Source organism: Lactuca virosa, chromosome 1 (genome assembly GCF_052849685.1).
Source record: "Lactuca virosa cultivar CGN04683 chromosome 1, Lactuca_virosa_CGN04683_v6, whole genome shotgun sequence".
Taxonomy (NCBI): domain Eukaryota; kingdom Viridiplantae; phylum Streptophyta; class Magnoliopsida; order Asterales; family Asteraceae; genus Lactuca; species Lactuca virosa.
Window position 1 is genome coordinate 138919203 of NC_136426.1, and position 22318 is coordinate 138941520.

Genomic DNA, 22318 nt, shown 5'->3' on the forward strand with positions numbered 1-22318 from the left:
AAAATCTTGTTATGATTTTGTGAAAGTATTGGTAGTTGGAGCTGGTAAAATGGAATGAGTGGGCTGATTTATGTTATAAGTAAACTTGGTTTTGTGTGCGTACACTAAAAGAAAATTTACATTTTGGAAAAAGGCATTTGCTTTTGTCACGTTCAACCCATCTCCAAACACCCGTATTCTTACACGGTTGACAATGGTTGGTTGATGATGTTTGTAGGTGATGGAGGCATGAAGATGATTTTTTTATGATGATCAAGGTAGTGGCAGTTGTTGGTGCTGATATTTAGAGCTGGCAAAAATTGACCCAACTTATCAACCCAACCCAAAATTAACAGGTTGGATTGAGATTTTCAACCTATTTGGGTTAAATGAGTCAACCCGCCTAACCCATTTAATTAAATAGGTTGGGTTGGGTAAAAGGTATCAACCCAATTTCAACTTAGCAACCCATTTAACTTTAATATATATTTAAGTTAATAATTAATTAAATATTACCATGTATTAATCTAAGTATTAATTTATAAATTACAATGTTGTATTGTTATTTATTTAAAAAAAAAAATGCAATCCTAGTTCTTATTTTATTTATTTATTTTTTGCGCCAACAACACTAGTCACTCTTCAAAATCACTTCGAAATTACATATCTTTAATTTTATTTGAACAATTTCTTTGTATTTGTGAACTGGGATTGTATTTTATTATACTTTAAAAGTTTATTTAAGTTTGGAACTAATTTTAGTGGTGTAATCTTTAATTAATTTATTTACCTTTTTATTTTAAATGGGTTAACCCAGATTTAACTCATTTATTTAATATGTTCGGTTGTGAATTATGTAAACTGGTCAACCCAGTGACAACCCATTTATTTGAAAGGTTGGGTTGGGTTGGAAATATCCACCCATTTAAATAAAAAGGTTGGGTTGAGTTGAAATATTCAACCCAATTAATAAATTGGTTGAACCCGAACCCAACCCAGATCGACTCATTTCCAGTTCTACTGATGTTGAGACTAAAGAAAAAAGAAGATATGGGTGTAATTATGTTTTATTGCGCGCACACACACACACACACACACACACACACACACACACACACACACACACACACAGAGACCCATTACATACTAAATTTCATTTAAAAAAAAATAATAATAAGAGAAAACCTCATAAATGGTCGCTGGGGTATTGAAATGATAAAAAAAATTCTTCACTTAACGGACATATACTAACGGAGTGAGTCATAAGGTCTAAACATTAAACGTTTTGAAACCACACCGATCATCCGTGATGTTTTTTAAAGTTAGGGACGAAACTTTAGATTTTATGAAACCACATGAACCATTTATGAAATTTTGTCTAGTATACACGTACATTTTACTTTTTTAACAAATATCCGGATCATAGAGTTCTCAAACCATCCTAATATATATATATATATATATATATATATATATATATATATATATATATATATATATATATATATATATATATATGAATGTGATTAAAGCTATTTATGAATCAATATATTAGTCCCCATTTTTAAAACATGTAGGGATGTCAACGGGGAAAACGGGACGGAGATTGCATCCCCCGCCCCCGCCCCCGAAATTTCCCCGTTCCCCCCCTCCCCACCCCCGCCCCCGAAATATTCAGCCTTCTTACCCCCGTCCCCGCCCCCGAATCCCGTTTATTATCCCCGCCCCCGCCCTCGTTCCCCCGCCCCCGATTGATTTTGGGCTGCTTTTTTCTTTGGCTAAAAGAAGTTGTCACTTAGGCTAAAAAGATCTATTTTTTAGGTAACAAATAATTATTTATAGCAAAATTTTACATGTTAAATATAAAAAAGTTATGGCATCCTAAAAACATTATACTAGCAACTTAATAACATGTTTTTTGATGAACTTTGGAAGCTCAAAAATCATGTTATTATTATTATTATATATATATTAAAGTTGTGTTAAAAGATGAATAGTGAACTTCTGTTTTTTTGGCAAAAGTGGCCCTTCAATTTTATCTTCTATATATTAAAATTGTGCAGCAACATGAACAGTGAACATGGGTCCCTTTTGGCGTAAATGGTCCCCCGTTTATGTATGTGTCTTCAAATCGTCTTTAGGGTCATTTTATGTCAATATTCGTATTCTTTGTGGACACCTGTCGTTCATCGTTCGTCGGATTTGTTGATGTTCATCTTAGCGACATTCTGGAATTTGCCACCGCCTCTCCGATCAAATGCCCTTTCTATTCTCTGTCTGTTTATCGGCTGCAGTCGGGTGTTTCTCACTCTCTCTCTCTCTCTCTCTCTCTCTCTCTCTCTCTCTCTCTCTCTCTCTCTCTCTCTCTCTCTCTCGTATCGTGAATTCCGACGACGCACCAGTGATACCCACTGCTTCCCCATTTATTGACCATAAGTTGAGACGTACATTGATTTTTAAGGGATGGAACCGCCGAGAATACAATGCTACGTCTCTCTTCTACATAGCTCTTTGTTGATCGAGTTGTTCCGACAGCACATATGTTCCCGCTCCACCACACCACCGACTTCATATTTGTTTTTTGATTCCATATGTTTCGTTCGTTCACCACCTTCCTGATGAATTTGTACATCTGAACCGTTGATACAGTGCAGTTGATCATCTGGTAAGGTTTCAATTTTCGATTTTCACCATCCTTCTCGACTTCTTCTTTTCATTCTCTTTTTCTATATTTTGATTGATTAGTTTTTTAAATGATACATAATCCAGTATATGAAATTTGATTGTAGCTCTTAGGATGCACACCAACTGCTCGATAAAATGCTTCAACCAGGTTTTTCAATTTTTTTATCAGATGATAACAACCATATGCATGGGGACGGGATTGTTAGGGAGTGATGCAGAGGGTTAAAGATCAGCAACTTTCAAAATCTACAAAACCAGCATCCATTGTAATTGCACACCAGGTCTTTGTTAAAATGCCCAGGTTAGTTATTATTTTCATTATATGTCCCAACCAAAACATATGCTTAACTGTGTACAAAGAACTTCATTTCACCACTTCAAGATTGGATTCACTTTTATTGTAAGCTCTTGGATCCAACCAGCCTTACACATCTTTTCCCTGTCACCAAGTTCCTTGGATTGTTAGCTACTGGAACTACAGGTTATTTTTTTCAATGATTTGGATCCTCAAATCAAATATTTTGGTGTGAGCCAAGAATAATAACTAACAAATAATGTTTTGTACATCTTTCCAGCTGATGCGAAGACATTGGTTCAACAAGCAAGAAATGAAGCAGTTGACTTTCGTTATAATTATGGCTATGAGATGCCTGTTTATGTATTAGCAAGATGGTATTGATCCTATAGTTTTTTTGGTTTCCATTTTTCATATTATGTCATATCATTTTCTATGTTGATAGATCTATATGTTGCAGGATTGCTGACAAATCACAAGTTTATACTCAACATGCTTACATGAGACCACTTGGAGTAGGTTAGTTTGTAGATGTGAAGTTGTTATTAGTTGTTTATTTTTGTGAATGTGCTTGATTTTATTGATTTTTTTGAACTTCAGTGGCTATGGTGTTGGGTATTGATGATGACAATGGGCCTAAACTCTTCAAATGTGATCCAGCAGGCCACTTCTTTGGACATTAGGTGTGTGGAATTTTGTAATGGATTTAGAAAAAGATATAAATCTGTTAGGTGATGTACTTTTTTGAATTTTGTTTGTACTTTTTGAATTTTGTTTGCAGCCGTCGTAAGAAATTTTCAGGCTTCTAGCAAAGTGTTGATCACGATCTGACATTACACTAGGTATTTGTTACTGTACCTGACTTTACTTTCTTACAGCTCAATATTTGTACCGGATACACTTTTTCTAGCCCCAACTATTGGTTGACATGTCTTTTGTTCTTTACTTTTAGATGTTTAGTTGGAATTTTAAATCAATCTTTTCTCAAAAACAATCATACGCACTCTTAGCTTACAACCAAAAAGTTACGGGTGTTCAGATTGTAATTCAAACACATCAATTTACCGGTGTTCAGATTGTTAATGTTTGTTTATTTCTTCATGATCCGGATCTGATATTGCTTCTGGGCCTATGTGGACTTAATATATTAACTTCTTGAATTCTTTACCTGTTTGTAATATTTTTGTTTCCACAAAACAATAGGACCTTTTTATTTTATTTTTTCATCATTATTTCACTTAATTGTCTATATGTAGGATACATGATTGGTATTTGAATATCAACCAAAATATAATAGTGCAAGGGTTGTTTATAGAGAAAGAAAGAAGTATGATGATGAAATTGATTGGAATTTGTTTGTTGTTCCACCTTCTGGATCTCTTAAGGCAATTTCATATCTCTTTTTCCTTTTTTTCTTTATTCTTGATATGAAAAAGGAAATAGAAAGTCCAAATACTTAATTCGGCCATTGTCGAAAGTACACCTAAATATTATGTGTGTTTGTGTTTTTTAACTTTTATTACCAGTATGGTTGTGGGTCCCCTTCATTGTTTTAATGATCAAATTTTCATTTTGATTAACTTTACTTCAATTGTGTTTTTTTAGATTTTCCGGTTAAAGGTGGGTTTTACCCGGGCTGAGCATATTACACATAACTACAATTGGGGTTGAATTTCAAAGAGACTATTCAGAAATGGGATACTCATACTGCTGGTCAAACAAAGGTTTGTCGCCTACAATTGGGGTATGTTTTTGTTTTTGTAGCAGAGTGTTTTCAGCTTATCTATAATAAAAAAAATCATTTTAGCTAAATTAAAAAAAAAAACAAATTAGATCCAATTGATATAGTTAAATAATTTCCAACTCCTTAAATTGAAATTGGAATGCAGTAGATTTGAACTCAAATTGATTTTTTTCTTCAAACATATGTATTATCAAAGAAAAAATGATAATGATAATAACAAAAACATTGCAACGATATGATAACAATATATATTCATTATTTTGTGATGAATGGATGATGTATTGATTGCTATAGGAAAACAAGGATTTTCATTGAGACATTTCTTCCCAAAATGGGAATCATGGTATTGTTCTCGATACATGTTTTTTTTTCTTTTTTATTTATACTGAAAAAAGACTGACACTAATGTGAATGGAAAAAAGACTGACACTAATGTGAATGGGAGAAAGTTTGCAACTTTTTATCCCATCAGTACAAACGACCTTAATGCCCTTCTAAAATTATACTATTTGTTTCCAACCTTTTGCATCATATGAATGCTTTTGTTGTATTGTTATGCAGGCAACACTTCTTGACACTGCAGATTATGCAGGCCTTGAATGACATTATACTAATTTATTTGTTTACTTTGATTTCTTACATTAGGACATTATATTGTTTTCAATCTATCCGGTTGGTTTGTATTTGAATGACATTATAGCATCCTACTTTCGTCACCCACCAAACATCAACAAAAATATCCAACCCGTGTGTGTTCAGTAAATTTGTTTGTTCCGAACCCCGCGGAGCGGGGTTTCCCAGCTAATTGTTTATTATATTTATATAATTAATATATATAAATATATGTGTAATTTATTAACGGGTCCCATGAGGGTTTCGGGACGGGATTGTCTACCCCCGCCCCCGCCCCCGAAATTAAAACGGGGGTTAACCTTTCTCCCACCCCCGTCCCCGCCACCGAGTTTTTAAAAAAAATTCCCCCAAACGGGACGGGCCCCCACGGGACTTTTTGACATCCCTAAAAACATGTTAGGTAAAAAAATTATAAATGGACCATATAATAATATGTCATTATAAACTTATTTCTAAATTTGCATTCCTATAATAACATACTCGATTTCTAACTCAAATATTCAAATATCAAGAGTCAGTGTGTTCTTTCAACCTTTGATTAAAGTTAAACGTACGATAAGTTTTTAAATGGAATTTGAGAATGCGTTCCTTCAAATATAAACAATGATCAGAAAATACATAAACAATATTTCACTGCGACTCATTACTGTTGAAGTTTACAATTTCCAAGAAATCGTAACAGACAACCGAATATGTAATACTTCTGAATCACACGTTAACAGGTTTATTATCCAAACTTCAAACCAAAGCAGCAGGGACCCACTAGCAAGGATAACTCTCACAACCCACCGATTTACCGATGATGACGACGGCGGCACCACCGTGACGTCGTATAGTCGACGAACACTTTCCTCCCATCCACAATCCATCTTGCTTATCAAAAGGTTGGTGGAACAGAGCTTTGTTGGGAGCTCTCCCGGTGTAGGCTAACCATCTGACACGTGTCCCGACACCTGTAAACAAAAGCGTAAATCTTGAATCGATCGACACGTATCACCTGAGTTGCCACTCACCCACCACCCACCACCGTCTCCTTTGTCTATATATTCCTCCGCCACCTTTAACCATCATTCAATTCAACAGGTCCCAGCAGTGTTTATTTTGGTTTCAGTGAAGAATTAACATAACTTCAAGGTTTGTTTGTCGGAAATCTTAAATCTGGCTTGCTGATCATGGCACAGACGGTGGGAAGAAACGTAGCAGCCCCATTGCTGTTTCTTAACCTGGTGATGTACTGCATCACTTTAGGGTTTGCTAGTTGGTGTCTCAACAAACTCATCAATCACCAAACCAACCACCCAAGTGAGCTCCATGAATTTTTTGTTCTTCATTTGCTTTCAGTTGCAAGATCAACATCTATCATTAAAACTAATCACTGACATGATTTGTAGGTTTTGGTGGAAACGGAGCGACAGAGTTCTTCTTGGAGTTCGCAATCTTAGCTTCAGTCCTCGGAATCGTCTCCAAATTCGCCGGTGGCAACCACCTTAGAGCCTGGAGAAACGATAGTCTTGCCGCCGCCGGATCATCGTCTCTGGTGGCCTGGGCCGTCACTGCTCTTGCTTTCGGGTAGTCTTTTTAGTTTTTTGTTTTACGTTTTACTACTGATACTTCATTATAAGTTCATCTCTTCTTCCAAATTCCGAAACCGACCTTTGAAAATGGTGTATAGGTTGGCATGCAAGGAGATAAACGTCGGAGGTCATAGAGGGTGGAGGCTGAGGGTGGTGGAGGCTTTTATCATAATCTTGGCTGTGACGGAGCTTCTCTATGTATTGCTGGTGCATGCCGGACTTTACAGCAGCCGGTATGGGCCGGGGTATCGTGACACAGACTACGGAATGGGGACACATCCGGCGGATACAGGCGTGAAAGGGACAACCGGAGTTGGTGCTAGGGTTTGATGCTATATATCTGTAGTTTTGTAATAAAAGAGACGATGGGAGTGCCGGTGTTGTTGGTTGGAGTTTGATCTTTATATTTGATTTGGTCGTCTGTTTGTGTAAATTCGAATGCATGTTGCTTATTTATTAACAAAATGAACCACGTTGACTGGTATTTGTGTACTGTTTATTCATCTTTGTTAATTAACGGGGTCAAGATCATACTCTTTACGGTTTTGGAATTCGATTAGACTTATGTTCAAAACACTGTTTCATTAAAATTCTATACCTTTAATTTATAAGGGACAAAATAGCTCCCAACACACCTCTAGTAAAGAAGACCTCTAATTAGTAAAGACCAAAAGATTCAAAGACAACTTGTAACCTAATAATTTCAGCAAACCACCAATAACTAACAGGTTTGCGATGAAGATATTATAGATTATAGAAGAAAAACAAGAAAAGAAAAAAGCGAGAATTTGAGTGTGTGTGAAATGTGCGTATGTTTGAAGCTCTTTAACTGCAGCAGAGAGCCAATATATACACCGGGTCGGTCAGAATACGGTTTGGAGTCTTGCTTTGGAGTCTCGCATTGGATATAGGATGGAGTCTCGCATTGGATATAGGATGGCAACGACCCGGGTTTTGTGTCCCCATCTCCATGCCTGAATCCCCATACTCAAAAGAGATTAAAAATCTCTATTTGGGTAATCGTGGATATTGGATTTTTTCTAGTTACAAGGTTTTGAACTTTCTTAAAAAATAACTTGGTTATATATTAACCAACAAAACAAAAACTAACAAAAATAATATAAAACACTATAATCAACAAATGCTTTCAAACACAAACAATAACATTGATAAATCCATTTTTTGCAAAAATAAGAAATAAACATAAAAAATATTCCAAAAATTACACTTGCCTTCAAAATGAACAATAAAAGTATAAATAAATCATTTTTTTTGCAAAACTAAGAAACAAACAGAAAAAGTATTCCAAAAAATTACACTAAAAAACCTTAATGTATCTACTGACTTTCATTTATGCATATTATGCATTATCATTTATGAATTGATTAAATATAAAAACATAAATAACAATATATATATATATATATATATATATATATATATATATATATATATATATATATATATATAAAAGTTCAATAGATAATCATTTAATCAAGGAACCAAGATTCCAATCTAAAACGTCGGAATTTAAAGCGATCAACGGCAAAAATAATGGTTGTAGACTTTTACAATGGACGCACATGCACCGGTTATGATACTATGACTGAAAGACCATTTTTCCATACTTAACATTATTACTCCAAACATGCTACATGCATATTTATAAACATATTTTACATAAATGGTCTTATTACAAAAGACTGAATACAAACCGACTAATGAGGTTTTTACAAAGTTTTATATATTACATAACTTCCCAGGAATTTATACACTAAATACAAACGCTATAATATTATCTATTCTACATCTTCTAACAGTACATAACTATACTGGATGTTTATCACCTGCAATAATTAAACACTTAGAGAGATAAGCGGTGACGCTTAGTGAGTTCAAATTATAGGAACAATTATATGGTATGTGTTATATGTGCAATGTGCTTTCCCGTGTTATTATGATAATGAGCTATACCTTTGACCACGAGGTGAATGACTAAGCATCACTTGGGTATTGGTATGTAGCATTTGACCATGAAGTGAATGAGTAAGCATCACTTTGGCATTGGCCAAATGCTAGATAGGGCAAAGAGCCTGTAAATTCTAGCAAAATGTTAATTCAGAAATCGTTTATTTTCTGCTCACTTCTTCTTTTTTCGTTTAATATTTTAGGCCATGTTTTTATTGAAAAAAAAAACGAATATACCATTGTTCATGATTTTTCGTCCTCCTTCCATAGAGATCTATATTGTACAAAAAATGATTTTTTTTTCCAAAATAATCCACTTCATTTCTTTGTTTTATAAAAAGTTAAGGTCTATTTTTTATCGAAAATTTTTAATAAATATATCAAAATTTATAATTTTTGGTATTCTTTAAACATAGATTCAGATTGATTTAAAAAAAATTCAGTATAGATTCACATTGTGAATCTGCTCAGATTCACAATGTGAATAATATTAAGTCAAATTCACATTGTGAATGTTAAAATTGAAATATTTACAGTTCAGATTCACACTGTGAATCTAAACTGGTCGAGGTTTTTTTTAAAGGAAAATACCGACAATAGTAAAAAAAAATGGGGTGTATTTTCAAAATTTAGACATGAAAATGGATATTTCCGGGTATAGACATGCATTCCGCGGAGGTAGCTCCGCGGAATCTACTGTAGCTCCGCGGAATGAAAAAATCGTAAATAAATTAGTGTATTAAAAAAAAACTCAAGATCCATTCCGCGGAGCTATAGTGGATTCCGCGGAGCTCCGCAGAGGTAGCTCCGAGGAATAGATCTTCAGAAAAAAAAATCTCCTCCAATGATTCTTTTATGTAATGATCTCTAATTAAAAGACCAATTTTTTCCACATCACATTCATTCCAAACATTGTCAAGAAAAATTCATACTATCATAATCTTTTCTTGAAAATAATTAGTTGGGGGAATGAATATAAACCCCGAAGAATCGATTTGAAAAAAAAAAAAACTGAAAATCCATTCCTCGGAGCTACCTCCGCGGAATCCACTGTAGCTCCGCGGAATGGATCTTGAGTTTTTTTTAATACACTAATTTATTTACGATTTTGCCATTCCGCGGAGCTACAGTAGATTTCGCGGAGCTCCGTAGAGCTACCTCCGCGGAATGCATGTCTATACCCGAAAATGTCCATTTTCATGTCTAAATTTTGAAAATACCACCCATTTTTTGACTAATGCTGGTATTTTCCTTTTTTTTAATCGATGTTTATGTTAATTAATAGAGAACAAAAAATTGAAATTTTTTGTATAAGTAGTTTTTTTTTATAAAAATAAACTTAAGTATTGAAAAAAACAACAAAACGAAGTGAGTTTTTTTCGAAAAAAAAAATTATCTATCAACATGGATCTCTATGGAAAGATGACGAAAAATCGTGAACAACGGTATATTCGGGTTTTTTTCCCGATAAAAAATGTGGCTTAAAAAAATTAAACGAAAAAAAAGATGGTTTATTTGGTAAAGATGTGAGTTTTATGGTATAATCCGGTATATGTGCGTCCAATGTATAAGTGTACACCCATTTTCTTGACCGTTGATCGCTTTAAATTTCGATGCTCACGATTGGTTCCTTGTTAATAATTGTCACACCCCGGCCGTCGGCGGAAACATCGGACAGTGTAACGTCATTTCTTGTATCATAGTTATCAACTTCCTGAAAACACATGCATTTTAAAATACGTCAACATAAAGTTGGTGAGTTCACATGTTTTGACTCCATATAAAATAACACTTTTTCTCATGTTCAAAAAGTATAGTTTCGAAAGTATCATTTTGACTCTCCAACATTTAGTATATATATTAGGTATAATGGTTTACTTATTAAATAAGTGATATACATATACTTCATTTGAACCTAAGGTATAAGTATGGGGAAACTTATCATTAACATTAATACCTGTATAGTGACGAAGTATAATGTTTCTAACAAGTTGCTACCATGAGTCTGTAACCGTTGCTTGACAACAAAACCTCTGACAAAACACACTCATTATTTACCATGAGAAACAACACACTCATGATTTACCATGAGAAACAATACCTCGCGCTTCATCGACGCCGGAACAATAACAAATAAAAGGAACGGATCATCACTCACTTGTCTTGGGTTGAAATTAACAACCACAAGTGGGGTCGTCAACCCGTATCTTATTCATACACGACTTCCTCGCTCACACGGGATTAACGGTTACAGGTCAGAGGACTTCCACTAAGATCCTCAATCTTAGTTGATGAATGAGGTAGCTCATGTAGACTTTGACGGCGTTCTATAGTCCTAACAACAAAAGCATTTCCGTGTCTAAAACCCTAAATTATTAGACTATGCTTTTAAACATTACTCATAACTTCATAACATTTAGGCAGTACAACAGCTATAACTGGAGGTAAAACAGGTTTTATCTTGACATAAAACCAATAACAACATACAACTTTATCTTGACATAAAACCAACAATATCATATAACATACTTAACAAATAATATATATATAACTTCCGAGTATAACTCTGGGTCATTCACACCACATAGTATAAATAGAACTCTGAAGTATAACTCACAAGTTACATCACACATATATATATAATTCTCGAGTATAATTCCGAGTATATATTAGTATACTTCTATAATACTAACATGTTAACAAGTTTAACATAGTTGTGTGATTTCAAAATATCATATATACTTTAGGTATATACGAGACAAAACAACTATATTCCGATTAATATAACTATATATGTTGATACGAACATACTATCATATAGACATAATAATAACATATATACAATATTTAGCATGCCTTTTCCCCAAAAAGTATTAGAAAGTTGGGCCGTGAAACTCACCTTAGTAGCGTGATTTTATGTAATCTAAGCAAAAACGGTTAGCGGTACGAGGTCGTCGGGGCTCGGGATGCAAGAAGGCTTTAGCAAAGGAGAGAGGAGAAAGGGAAATGGTGTAAGGAAGTGTCAAGGTCGGACCTGCTATTTATAGGAAGGATTTTGGACCCTCACGACGTGAGAAACTCAATGTTCACGTCGTGAGTTTGGAACTTATCTCTTCGTAGACTTGCCATCCGTTTTCTAGCTTCGGAAGGTGTCCCTTTGACTCCTCACGATGTGAATCAATCCTTGCTCACGTCGTGAGTGTGGATCTTATCCCCTCGTAGCCTCATCACACCTTCTAGATTCATAGATGTGGCAAAATGACTCCTCACCTCGTGAACATCTATGCTCACCTCGTGAGTTCAGTCAGATTAGGGTTTCTGACAGCTGTATCTTCGGAAGGTCATAACTTTTGCATACGAACTCCGTTTTTGACAATCTTTATATGCACGCGTAGGTATTTACAAATACTACAACTCTCTTTTAGACTCCAATAGGTATTTCTAAGTATATTTTAAATTCCTCTTATTATAGAGATTTATATTGTTCGGTTTATCATAACTTCTTCACGCGAAGTCAGATTTAGATGTTCTCTATATTTTTGGAATCGTATGGACGTATACTTTGATTTATACTATAAATTATGTATGAAAGTTTCATATTTATATTAGAATTATCATGAAATACATAGTGAGTTTACTACATTACTTGTTTTCACAAAATCACATTACATGATTAGTATAATCACATGTGATTGTTATTGACCTAATTTTGACTATTGTTTCATTCTCCCCCCGTTGAAGTAAATTTCGTCCCGAAATTTATTTTGTACCAGGTACCATTGAAGGGTCCTGGATAGCTTCCCTTCTTCCTATTACGAATGCCCTGCTACGAACTAATCTCCTTGACTCCTTAACTTTGGACATTCCTTCTTGATATGTCCAATTTCACCACACTCAAAACACGCTCTTCCTCCATGATAACCTGTTCCAATGTTTGTTCCTTGATTTTCTGTTGTAGGTTTTGTGCTCCTGCAGTAATTCGCAGTGTGTCCCTTCTTTTTGCACTTCATGCAAATATAACAGTCACCTGCGTGTTGACGGTTACATTGACTGCACCATGAACAGTTACCTAGGTGATGACGGTTGCACTGAGTGCACCTTGGGAGTTTTCCAGCATACTTCCTTGGTTGTATAGGTATTGTTGTTGTGGCTACATAATTAGTTGCCACATCTTGTCTCTCCTCAGATGATTGTCTGGGATTCTTCCCATTAAATTTGCGCTTGTTTGTTCCAGATTTAGGAGACTCAGCCATAAATCCCACTTTGATTTTTGTGCTTGTTAGTTGATGAGCTATACGTTTTGCACTGTCATATGTTGTAGGCTTCGATGCGATCACCATTCCTTTGATTTGTGATGCTAGACCCCAGATATATCGCTCAATCTTCTTATATTCGGGGGTTATAAGAGCTGGACACATCAACGCAAGATCATTAAATCTAGCAGTATAAGCATTTATCTCGGAACCCTTCATTGTTAGGTTCCACACCTCCTGTTCCAGATTTTGTATTTCCTCTCTTGGACAATACTCCTCTATTAGCATCCTCTTCAGCTCTTCCCATTGCATGGAGTTTGCAGCATCAATTCTTATTGTATTAACATGATTGTTCCACCATGTTAACGCTGCATCAGCGAAGGTACACGCAGCAAATCGTACCTTACATTCGTCCGGACAGAAGCTTATTTGAAATACTGATTCTGTCTTTTCAATCCACCGGGTCAAGCTAACAACCCCTTCCGTTCCATGGAAGCTCTTAGGTTTGCAATTCATAAAATCCTTGTAGGTACACATTCTGGCGGTCCCTACATTGCCTTCATTTCTAACTCCTCCTCTTGTGAAATTAGCAAGAGCTGCAGCGATTCTCTGAGCTATGATTTCTTCAAGTTCTGCTGAACTTATTGAGGGGTTTATTTCTGGTGGTGGTGGTTTCGGTTGTTGTTGTTGTGGTTCTGGTCGTTGGTTCAGGTTTAGACGAGTGCTATTTCTTCTAGGCATTTTGTTTAGTTCCTATACATTTTAGATCACCAAGTGTTTAGTCTATCAAATATTACTCCCAATTTAAATAGTTCATATGATCTGATCATAATAAAATATAGTTGTACACCTACACCTAGTTGTGATAAGATCTATGCACATATGAACTTTAGTTGGAATATCTGATCTAAATCCTTGAGATCAAAAACATTTCGGGTATTTAGGTGGATTATCATTGTGGGTCTGAGTCTTCATATATGACTCTATATTTGTTATCTGTTGTATTCATGCACTTTTAATTATTGTTTGTTACTTCAGGTCTAGGTGATAAGGCACCGGCCAATCAGGACAGTCGAAGGGTAGGATCATTTTAGCATATAGCCGTTCTGAAATCCAGCAACCCAAACGACATGTCTATCCTGTCACCGCTCCCGTAAGTAGTCCTTCAGTAGAATAATTAATAATACTTTATATTGTAGGCTAAGGGATATACCTAAACCTAACAGAGTAAGCCCTAAACTATAGTCGTGCCTTCCTAAGAAAATACTAATTCACTATAGTTAATAGCTCTGATACCAATCTGTCACACCCCGTCCGTCGGCGGAAACACCGGGCAGTGTAACGTCATTTCTTGTATCATAGTTATCAACTTCCTGAAAACACATGCATTTTAAAATACGTCAACATAAATTTGGTGAGTTCATAGGTTTTGACTCCATATAAAATAACACTTTTTCTCATGTTCAAAAAGAATAGTTTCGAAAGTATCATTTTGACTCTCCAACATTTAGTATATATATTAGGTATAATGGTTTACTTATTAAATAAGTGATATACCTATACTTCATTTGAACCTAAGGTATAAGTATGGGGAAACTTATACTTAACATTAATACTTGTATAGCGATGAAGTATAATGTTTCTAACAAGTTGCTACCATGAGTCTGTAACCGCTGCTTGACAACAAAACCTCTGACAAAACACACTCATTATTTACCATGAGAAACAACACACTCATGATTTACCATGAGAAACAATACCGCGTGCTTCATCGATGCCGGAAGAATAACAAATAAAAGGAACGGATCGTCACTCGCTTGTCTTGGGTTGAAATTAACAACCACGAGTGGGGTCGTCAACCCGTATCTTATTCATACACGACTTCCTCGCTCACACGGGATTAACGGTTACAGGTCAGAGGACTTCCACTAAGATCCCCAATCTTAGTTGATGAATGAGGTAGCTCATGTAGACTTTTACGGCGTTCTATAGTCTTAACAACAAAATCATTTTCGTGTCTAAAACCCTAAGTTATTAGACTATGCTTTTAAACATTACTCCTAACTTCATAACATTTAGGCAGTATAACAGCTATAACTGGAGGTAAAACCAGGTTTTATCTTGACATAAAACCAATAACAACATACAGGTTTTATCTTGACATAGAACCAAGAATATCATATAACATACTTAGCAAATAATATATATAACTTCCGAGTATAACTCTGGGTCTATCACACCACATAGTATAAATAGAACTCCGAAGTATAACTCACAAGTTACATCACACATATATATATAATTCTCGAGTATAATTCCGAGTATATATTAGTATACTTCTATAATACTAACATGTTAACAAGTTTAACATAGTTGTGTGATTTCAAAATATCATATATACTTTAGATATATACGAGACAAAACAACTATATTCCGGTTAATATAACTATATATTGTGATATGAACATACTAACATATAGACATAATAATAACGTATATACAATATTTAGCATGCTTTTTCCCCCAAAAATATTAGAAAGTGGGGCCGTGAAACTCACCTTAGTAGCGTGATTTTATGTAATCTAAGCAGAAACGGTCAGCGGTACGAGGTCGCCAGGGCTCGGGATGCAAGAGGGCTTCAGCAAAGGAGAGAGGAGAAAGGGAAATGGTGTAAGGAAGTGTCAAGGTCGGACCTGCTATTTATAGGAAGCATTTTGGACCCTCACGACGTGAGAAACTCAATGTTCACGTCGTGAGTTTGGAACTTATCTCTTCGTAGACTTGCCATCCGTCTTCTAGCTTCGGAAGGTGTCCCTTTGACTCCTCACGACGTGAGTCAATCCTTGCTCACGTCGTGAGTTTGGATCTTATCCCATCATAGCCTCGTCACACCTTCTAGATTCAGAGATGTGGCAAAATGACTCCTCACCTCGTGAGTTCAGTCAGATTAGAGTTTCTGACAGCTGTATCTTCGGAAGGTCGTAACTTTTGCATACGAACTCCGTTTTTGACATTCTTTATATGCATGCGTAGGTATTTATAAGTACTACAACTCTATTTTAGACTCCAATAGCTAATTCTAAGTTTATTTTAAATTCCTCTTATTATAGAGATTTATAGTGTTCGGTTTATCATAACTTATTCACGCGAAGTCAGATTTAGATGTTATCTATATTTTTGGAATTGTATGGACATATACTTTGATTTATACTATAAAGTATGTATGAAAGTTTCATATTTATATTAGAATTATCATGAAATACATAGTGAGTTTACTACATTACTTGTTTTGACAAAATCACATTGCATGATTGGTATAATCACATGTGATTGTTATTGACCTAATTTTGACTATTGTTACAATAATGGTTCTCTATTGAATCTCATATATATCGAGTACATCGGGGTCGGTTTCGGGTACGGGTAAGGGTACAACATGTAGAACCATTCCTGCCCCCATCCCTATTTTTTGTATTCGGGTAATACTGATCCCCGTCTCCATCCCTGGTCAACTCGGGGATTATCTGGTCAACTTGTGTTCGGGTTAGCTACCTATCGGGTACGGGTTTTTTGGCCATCTCTAATTGGATAAAACATTGTGTTCAATAAAATTCAACAAAAACAAGCCCAAGTCCTTCATCTGCTAGAAGTTGTGCTCTTAAGTCTTTCGACATCTAGCATTTGCACCTCCAATCAAGTCTTTGTCCAACATATTCTGTAGTCCACTCTACTCGACCTAATGTAACGAACTCTCATAAATATCATACATAGACAATGTTGTTAGAATAATACAAGTAGGCTTCCGCTTAATTCGTTTGTTGTTTCCAAAAAAACAACAAGTTGCAATTCTAAATAAAAATAAACCATTCTTAAGATGATAATTTAAGAAACATAATATAATACCCTTTTCTCAATCTTAGTGGCCTAACCATTTAAGTCCTTAATGATGAATTTGGGTTGTTGTGGAGTGCGTTGGGCGTACCCAGCTCGTACGCAACGCGTACTACCCAAAGGTGACGTACGTTGGGCGTAGATCGAGTACGCATGGCGTACTCAGATTGTTGATCGTCGTTGAATTTTGTGGACTTTTAGGTTTTGGGCCATATTTGGACTACTAAGGTTTTTGTTCTTATTGGGTCGCTAGTCCATTTAGGATTTCAGGCCATTGTTGGCTTTTGGGTGTCTTTGGGCAGGGCCCAATTTGTGGTTTATGACCTGATTATTAATAAGGATATTGATTGATGATATTTAGTGCGCATATTTCCCGGATCAGCAGTTCGAGCATTTATCTGGTTGTTTCACCAGTTGAGGTGAGTCTTCTCCTAGTGCTCGTGAGTCGAAGGCACCAATGTTGGCTCACCAAATTATGTATGTAGGATGCTAGCTGTCTTTGTGACTCTTGCATGTTTGTATAAGCCTATGTTGTAGAATAGTTGTATATGTGATGACCAGCTGGGTCTAGTTGTTATTATTGTGTTATGTTGTTTATATGTGACCGAGACTGTTTATAGTCTTTCGGGTTGCTGATAACCTATCGGGCGTACTGTTAGCCCATTAGGACTGCTGATAGTCCCAATGGTTGCTGATAACTCATAGTTGTTTATTTGTGTTGTCTTGTATGTGGTATTTTGGGGAACTCACTAAGCTTTGTGCTTACGATATGCGGTTTACATGTTTCAGGTTTTCCTATATTAAAGGAGGGACATGACTCAATTGCATCGCATCCATGGGGGACTTGTGTACTTGATAACTTTTAATGATACTCTGATAAATGTTTTAAGATTCTTACAATTGTGAATTTAAAAAATATTTAAAGTTTTAATCGAAAATTTTGGGTTGAAATTTGGGGCGTTAAAAGTTGGTATCAGATCATTGGTTTGAGGGATACAGGCATACTCTCGGTTGTACTTGAACTCAAACTGAGGATTTTGTAAAATTTTCTAAAAGAAATTGATTTTCTAAGAAAGTTTTTAAAATAAAAAGGGGTGCGATGCGTGTAATCAGCCGAGCTCAAGTAAGTATTTCCCAAAATACCCATGCGTGTTATATGATTGATGTGAGTATATGAGAATTTCATGCTAGATTAGGGCTAAGGATCTGCTCAGTGTTGCATGGTAGGATGCCGGATTAGGAGAGATGCCTTTATGCCTTTTGTGTCAGCTGGTAGTGATGCATGCTAGTGATCAGAGATCTACAGGAGCTTCTGATATAGGACTGCCTGTTTATGTGATGTTGTTAGTTCTTGATGCTCGAATGTTGCTTGCTTTGTGCTTTGTAGGACTCATATTGATGTAAGTTAGCTATCGCATGAATATGTTAAGTTACATGCAGTGAAGTTTAAATAATCTTAGAGTGGTTGATTTGGACTTATTGTGCAGCTCTTGTTTGAGTCTAACCGTTGTAGGGTTGAGTCTTTTAGTCGAAGGATTATCTAAGCCGTGTTGCATGTAATTGTATTCGTGAAGTAGTTGACCAACATTGGTAGGGGTCCTTCAGCAGCTGATGGCAGGGTGAGGAGGTAATCCTAGGAGAGCCTAGGAAAAGTTTTAGTGCGAGTGATGCGTTGTTTAGCAGATTTTGGGAGGGTATCTTTATGAGGAAGTGACTTAGAGGATTCAGATGATTATGAGGAAAGTACAGATAGGTGCGGAAGGTAGTATTGGGCCCATACTACTGGAAGCACAGGATTCGTACTCGAATCAAGGAAAGTTCTGAAAACTCTAAGGAACTGTTTGAGGGAAGAACATGGGTTGGCACCATGAATTGGTTGCAACATTTTGGGTATTATCAGCTTTTTAATTATAGTTGTTCGGGAAGAAGACGGTTCGGCTGATTGTTTGGGCCTTAGTGGCCATTTCAGTTGGGTTTGAATGGTGTAGACCTAGATGAGTGGTTTATTTTAAGGCCTTGGGGGCCCTACCTGAGGTAGTAGAAATCTGAGTCGTGGAACTCAATGAGGGAACGATTGGGATGAACAGCTTGAGGATTGCAGTTCTGAGATTGAGTGATCGGTCGATGGCTTATGATATCATTTTCTATGACGAGGGTTTTGTCCTTCCAGTGTTTAATATGTGGAAAGAGATTCATTTTCGTGGAGATTGAACAAGATGAGGACCAGGGTTATGCTTTCCTTGAGTCTAGTTAGAGCGTGTTTCGGCAGGTTGTTTCAGATTATCAGGAAAAGTGAATCGCGAATGACAACTTTTGTTGTGTCTCGACTACGAGGATGATGCCTCATATTGCATGATTTCATCTCATGATAGAATGAAGGTTAGGGAATCAGAGGCGAAGTTTGTGGTAGTCCAATTGTTCTTAGATAGAGAATTGAACCTATTAATTGGTTATTAGAATTATTGCTTGTGCATTTGCATGGGATTCTTGGGGATAGAGGTGGTTGAGTCTGGGAAGTTTCCGAGGTCTCCATCTAAGATTTAGGATGTCTTTGAGTTGCTGAATCTTTATATGGGAAATTATCTTGTGTTGTGTTATACATTCCAAGCTTTCAGGGATGGTGTGTATCTGGCTGAGTTGGTTTGAGTGGGGTATGTCTGCAACTTCAGTGGTGATAGTTCGAACCCAAGTGGGGGAGAACTTCGCAGTTTCATAAGAATGGGTTGTAGGGATTGCGGTCCGGATATGCGAGGCTTTGGTTCAATATGTGGTCAAGACGGGGTGTAAAGCAAGTTAATATTTGTTGTATGAGCTCAGGAATACACAAGATGTTTTCATAGCAGGAAGTTGTTGGTCAGGGAGTTGGTTGTGGTCAGTGGTTCTTTTGGGTTCGCTGATGTTTAGGTCATGAGTCATTTGGGTCACTCGGGTTGAATATCGGTGTTCGAAGGATTCATCAGCAGGGTGTAGATTACTACCTATAGTCTAATACAAGCAATGGTTGATCTGCTAATCGACTTCAGGATTGGGTATATGTAATTTTGCATGAGTTTAGTTCAGTGGAAAACTACAGATCAGCAGGTTGTTGTCAGTGTATGTCTCGATCGCTGGTTGTTCCTATTCTTCTTCATGTTCTGTTATGGTATTTCATGGCTTCTGGGTACGTTTCCATAAATTGTAGGATTGTGGAATTATGGTCTATAGCAGACTCGGGTTTGTTTTGGTAGTAGGAAAAACATTGAAGTGATTAGCTATCTGCTCCAATTGTGGGTCTTCTGGGTTCCTTGTCATCCGTTAGGATAGTAGGTGGATGTGGAATTGTATCAAGGGAATGTACCTTGGATACGGAAATCTCTGTCGAGAGTAGTAAAGTGCTTCATCTGGTCTGGGGTGTGAGCACCCACTATCATTTAGTCCAGTGAGCTCAATGTGGCGGTGATTTGGTAAAAATACTATGGGGTGGCCAAGTAATCCAGTGATTATGGAGTTATCAGGATGTAGATGGAACCACATGAGGGATGATCACTTGGGGTTCCCGGGGATAGTCCCAAGTGTGAGCCACTTTAGAGCTTGTACCCATGATAGCATTTTGGATCGGTATATCTAGATGGAGTATCAGGGTTCCTTGAGGTTGGGAAGAATCATTGATATGTTAGGATTGTGAGTGTAGATCAGACTATCGTTTGGCCGGTGGGGCCTTGAACAGCTAATCAGGAGGTGTAGATAAGATATTGTTTGTTTAAGGATTAACTGGGAAGGCCAGTCAACAAGAGATCCAGTTTTGGTTGCGAGAGGGTTCAGAGTTAAGCAAGAAATAGTGTTCTTTGGTCAGTGATGAGCATCAGAACAATTGATATAGATTCATGGTTAGGTTCAAATCGAGGGTTGTGTTAGGATCTCTCTGTCTATTCTTGTCTGATGAAGGCTTAGGGGTCTGAAGCACGACCTAGACACCTGATAGAGTCTGGTAGGCAGGTTTTTGGCTCACAGTGATTCTTGGTTAGTGTGCAGTTAAGGGGGTGATGTAAGAATGCAGAGCAGCCATAGCATTCACTAGGTTAACATGCAGTTGTAGAAGTGATGTAAGACTGCGGAGTAGCCGTAGCATTCACTAGGTTAGCGTGCAGTTGTAGAAGTGATGTAAGACTACGGAGCAGCCATAACATTCACTATGTTAGCATGTGATTGTGGAAGTTGGGTAAGACTGTGGGGCGGTCGTAGCATTCACCAGGTTAGTATGCGGTTGTAGGAGTGATGTAAGACTGCGGGGCAGCCGTAACATTCACCAGGTTGGTGTGCAATTATGGAGGTGTTATAAGACCGCGGAGCAGACATAACATTCACTAGGATGGTAGGTGGTGGCAGCAGTGATGGAAGTCTATGGCTTGGCACGTGGCATTCTCTTGGATAATATAGATTTTCGCATGGTTGGGTGAAGGGCTATGAGTGGTACTCAACATATGTAATACTTGGAAGATCGTAGGCTGGGTTGGGGCCAAATGTGATGTGAGTACTCGGTTCAGTTTGTAGCCGTTACTAGGGTTAAGGGGACTTGGTGATCGTTCGAGCATTGGTTGGTTGAGTTGTCCTTCATTGGGAGTGAATGACTGATGGATTCAGGTTGTCGGATAGACCAGGACCACATGTACCTGTTCAGTTTTTGAGTCTGGAGATGATTTTGTTTTTGATGAGGATCTTTCGGTAACGGTAAGTGGTCGGGGTGTATATGTTTCGGGTATCCGTAAATTTCTTCAGGATGGATACGTTTGTGCGGATCGGGATATGAAGTTGAGTCATTGTGGAAATGGTTTGGATTGGTTTTGCCTTCCTGGGAGTCAGACACAAGTTGGTTGAGAGCAAAGTTGAGGTTCAATCTTCGTAAGGCTTGTGATTTCCGCTATTTTGGGTTCGACAATAGTAAGGGTGGGTGATTTTGGAGTGAGGTGACTTTCCTCGTCATCCTCGTGGTTTATGGAGTTCAGTCAAGATCGTTTGGTTCGATAGAGGAGGTAGTAAGGAATGATTTCAAGGGCGAATTCTAAAAAAAAGTATGGGAGAGTTGTAACACCTTGTCCTAGGCTAATCTGTGATTCAGGGTTGTAGGCCGGATATTGATTCCATACAATCTTTGAGGCCTTAAGGAGGCAATACTTAGATCTTTTGGAAGAAGGCGATGAAGGTTATGAGACCTAAATCCTTTGGATTGTGCTTTGGGCCGAAGGGTAGCGTAGGAAAAATCATAGGTCAGTTTCTTGAATGAGAAATGGATTTTTTTTCAAGGAGTTCTCAGTCCAAG

The 22318-nt window shown here is 36.9% G+C and overlaps 2 protein-coding genes across 2 annotated transcripts; both read left to right on the plus strand.

Moving 5' to 3' along the window:
* Positions 1–3027: 3027 nt before the first annotated feature.
* LOC145121384 (proteasome subunit alpha type-6-like) lies at positions 3028–3642 on the plus strand (the record flags this gene model as incomplete). The annotated part of the gene is made up of 4 exons (XM_079057138.1): positions 3028–3145; positions 3240–3336; positions 3420–3478; positions 3560–3642. Coding segments are annotated over 4 exons (357 nt in total), but the record flags the coding sequence as incomplete, so codon positions are not given.
* Positions 3643–6411: 2769 nt separating this feature from the next.
* Positions 6412–7394, plus strand: LOC145106858 (membrane protein PM19L-like). Its single transcript, XM_079043787.1, has 3 exons — positions 6412–6638; positions 6728–6905; positions 7009–7394. Exons 1-3 carry the CDS (start codon positions 6509–6511, stop codon positions 7238–7240), a joined length of 540 nt encoding a protein of 179 aa, XP_078899913.1. The 5' UTR covers positions 6412–6508; the 3' UTR covers positions 7241–7394.
* The last annotated feature ends 14924 nt before the right edge of the window (positions 7395–22318 follow it).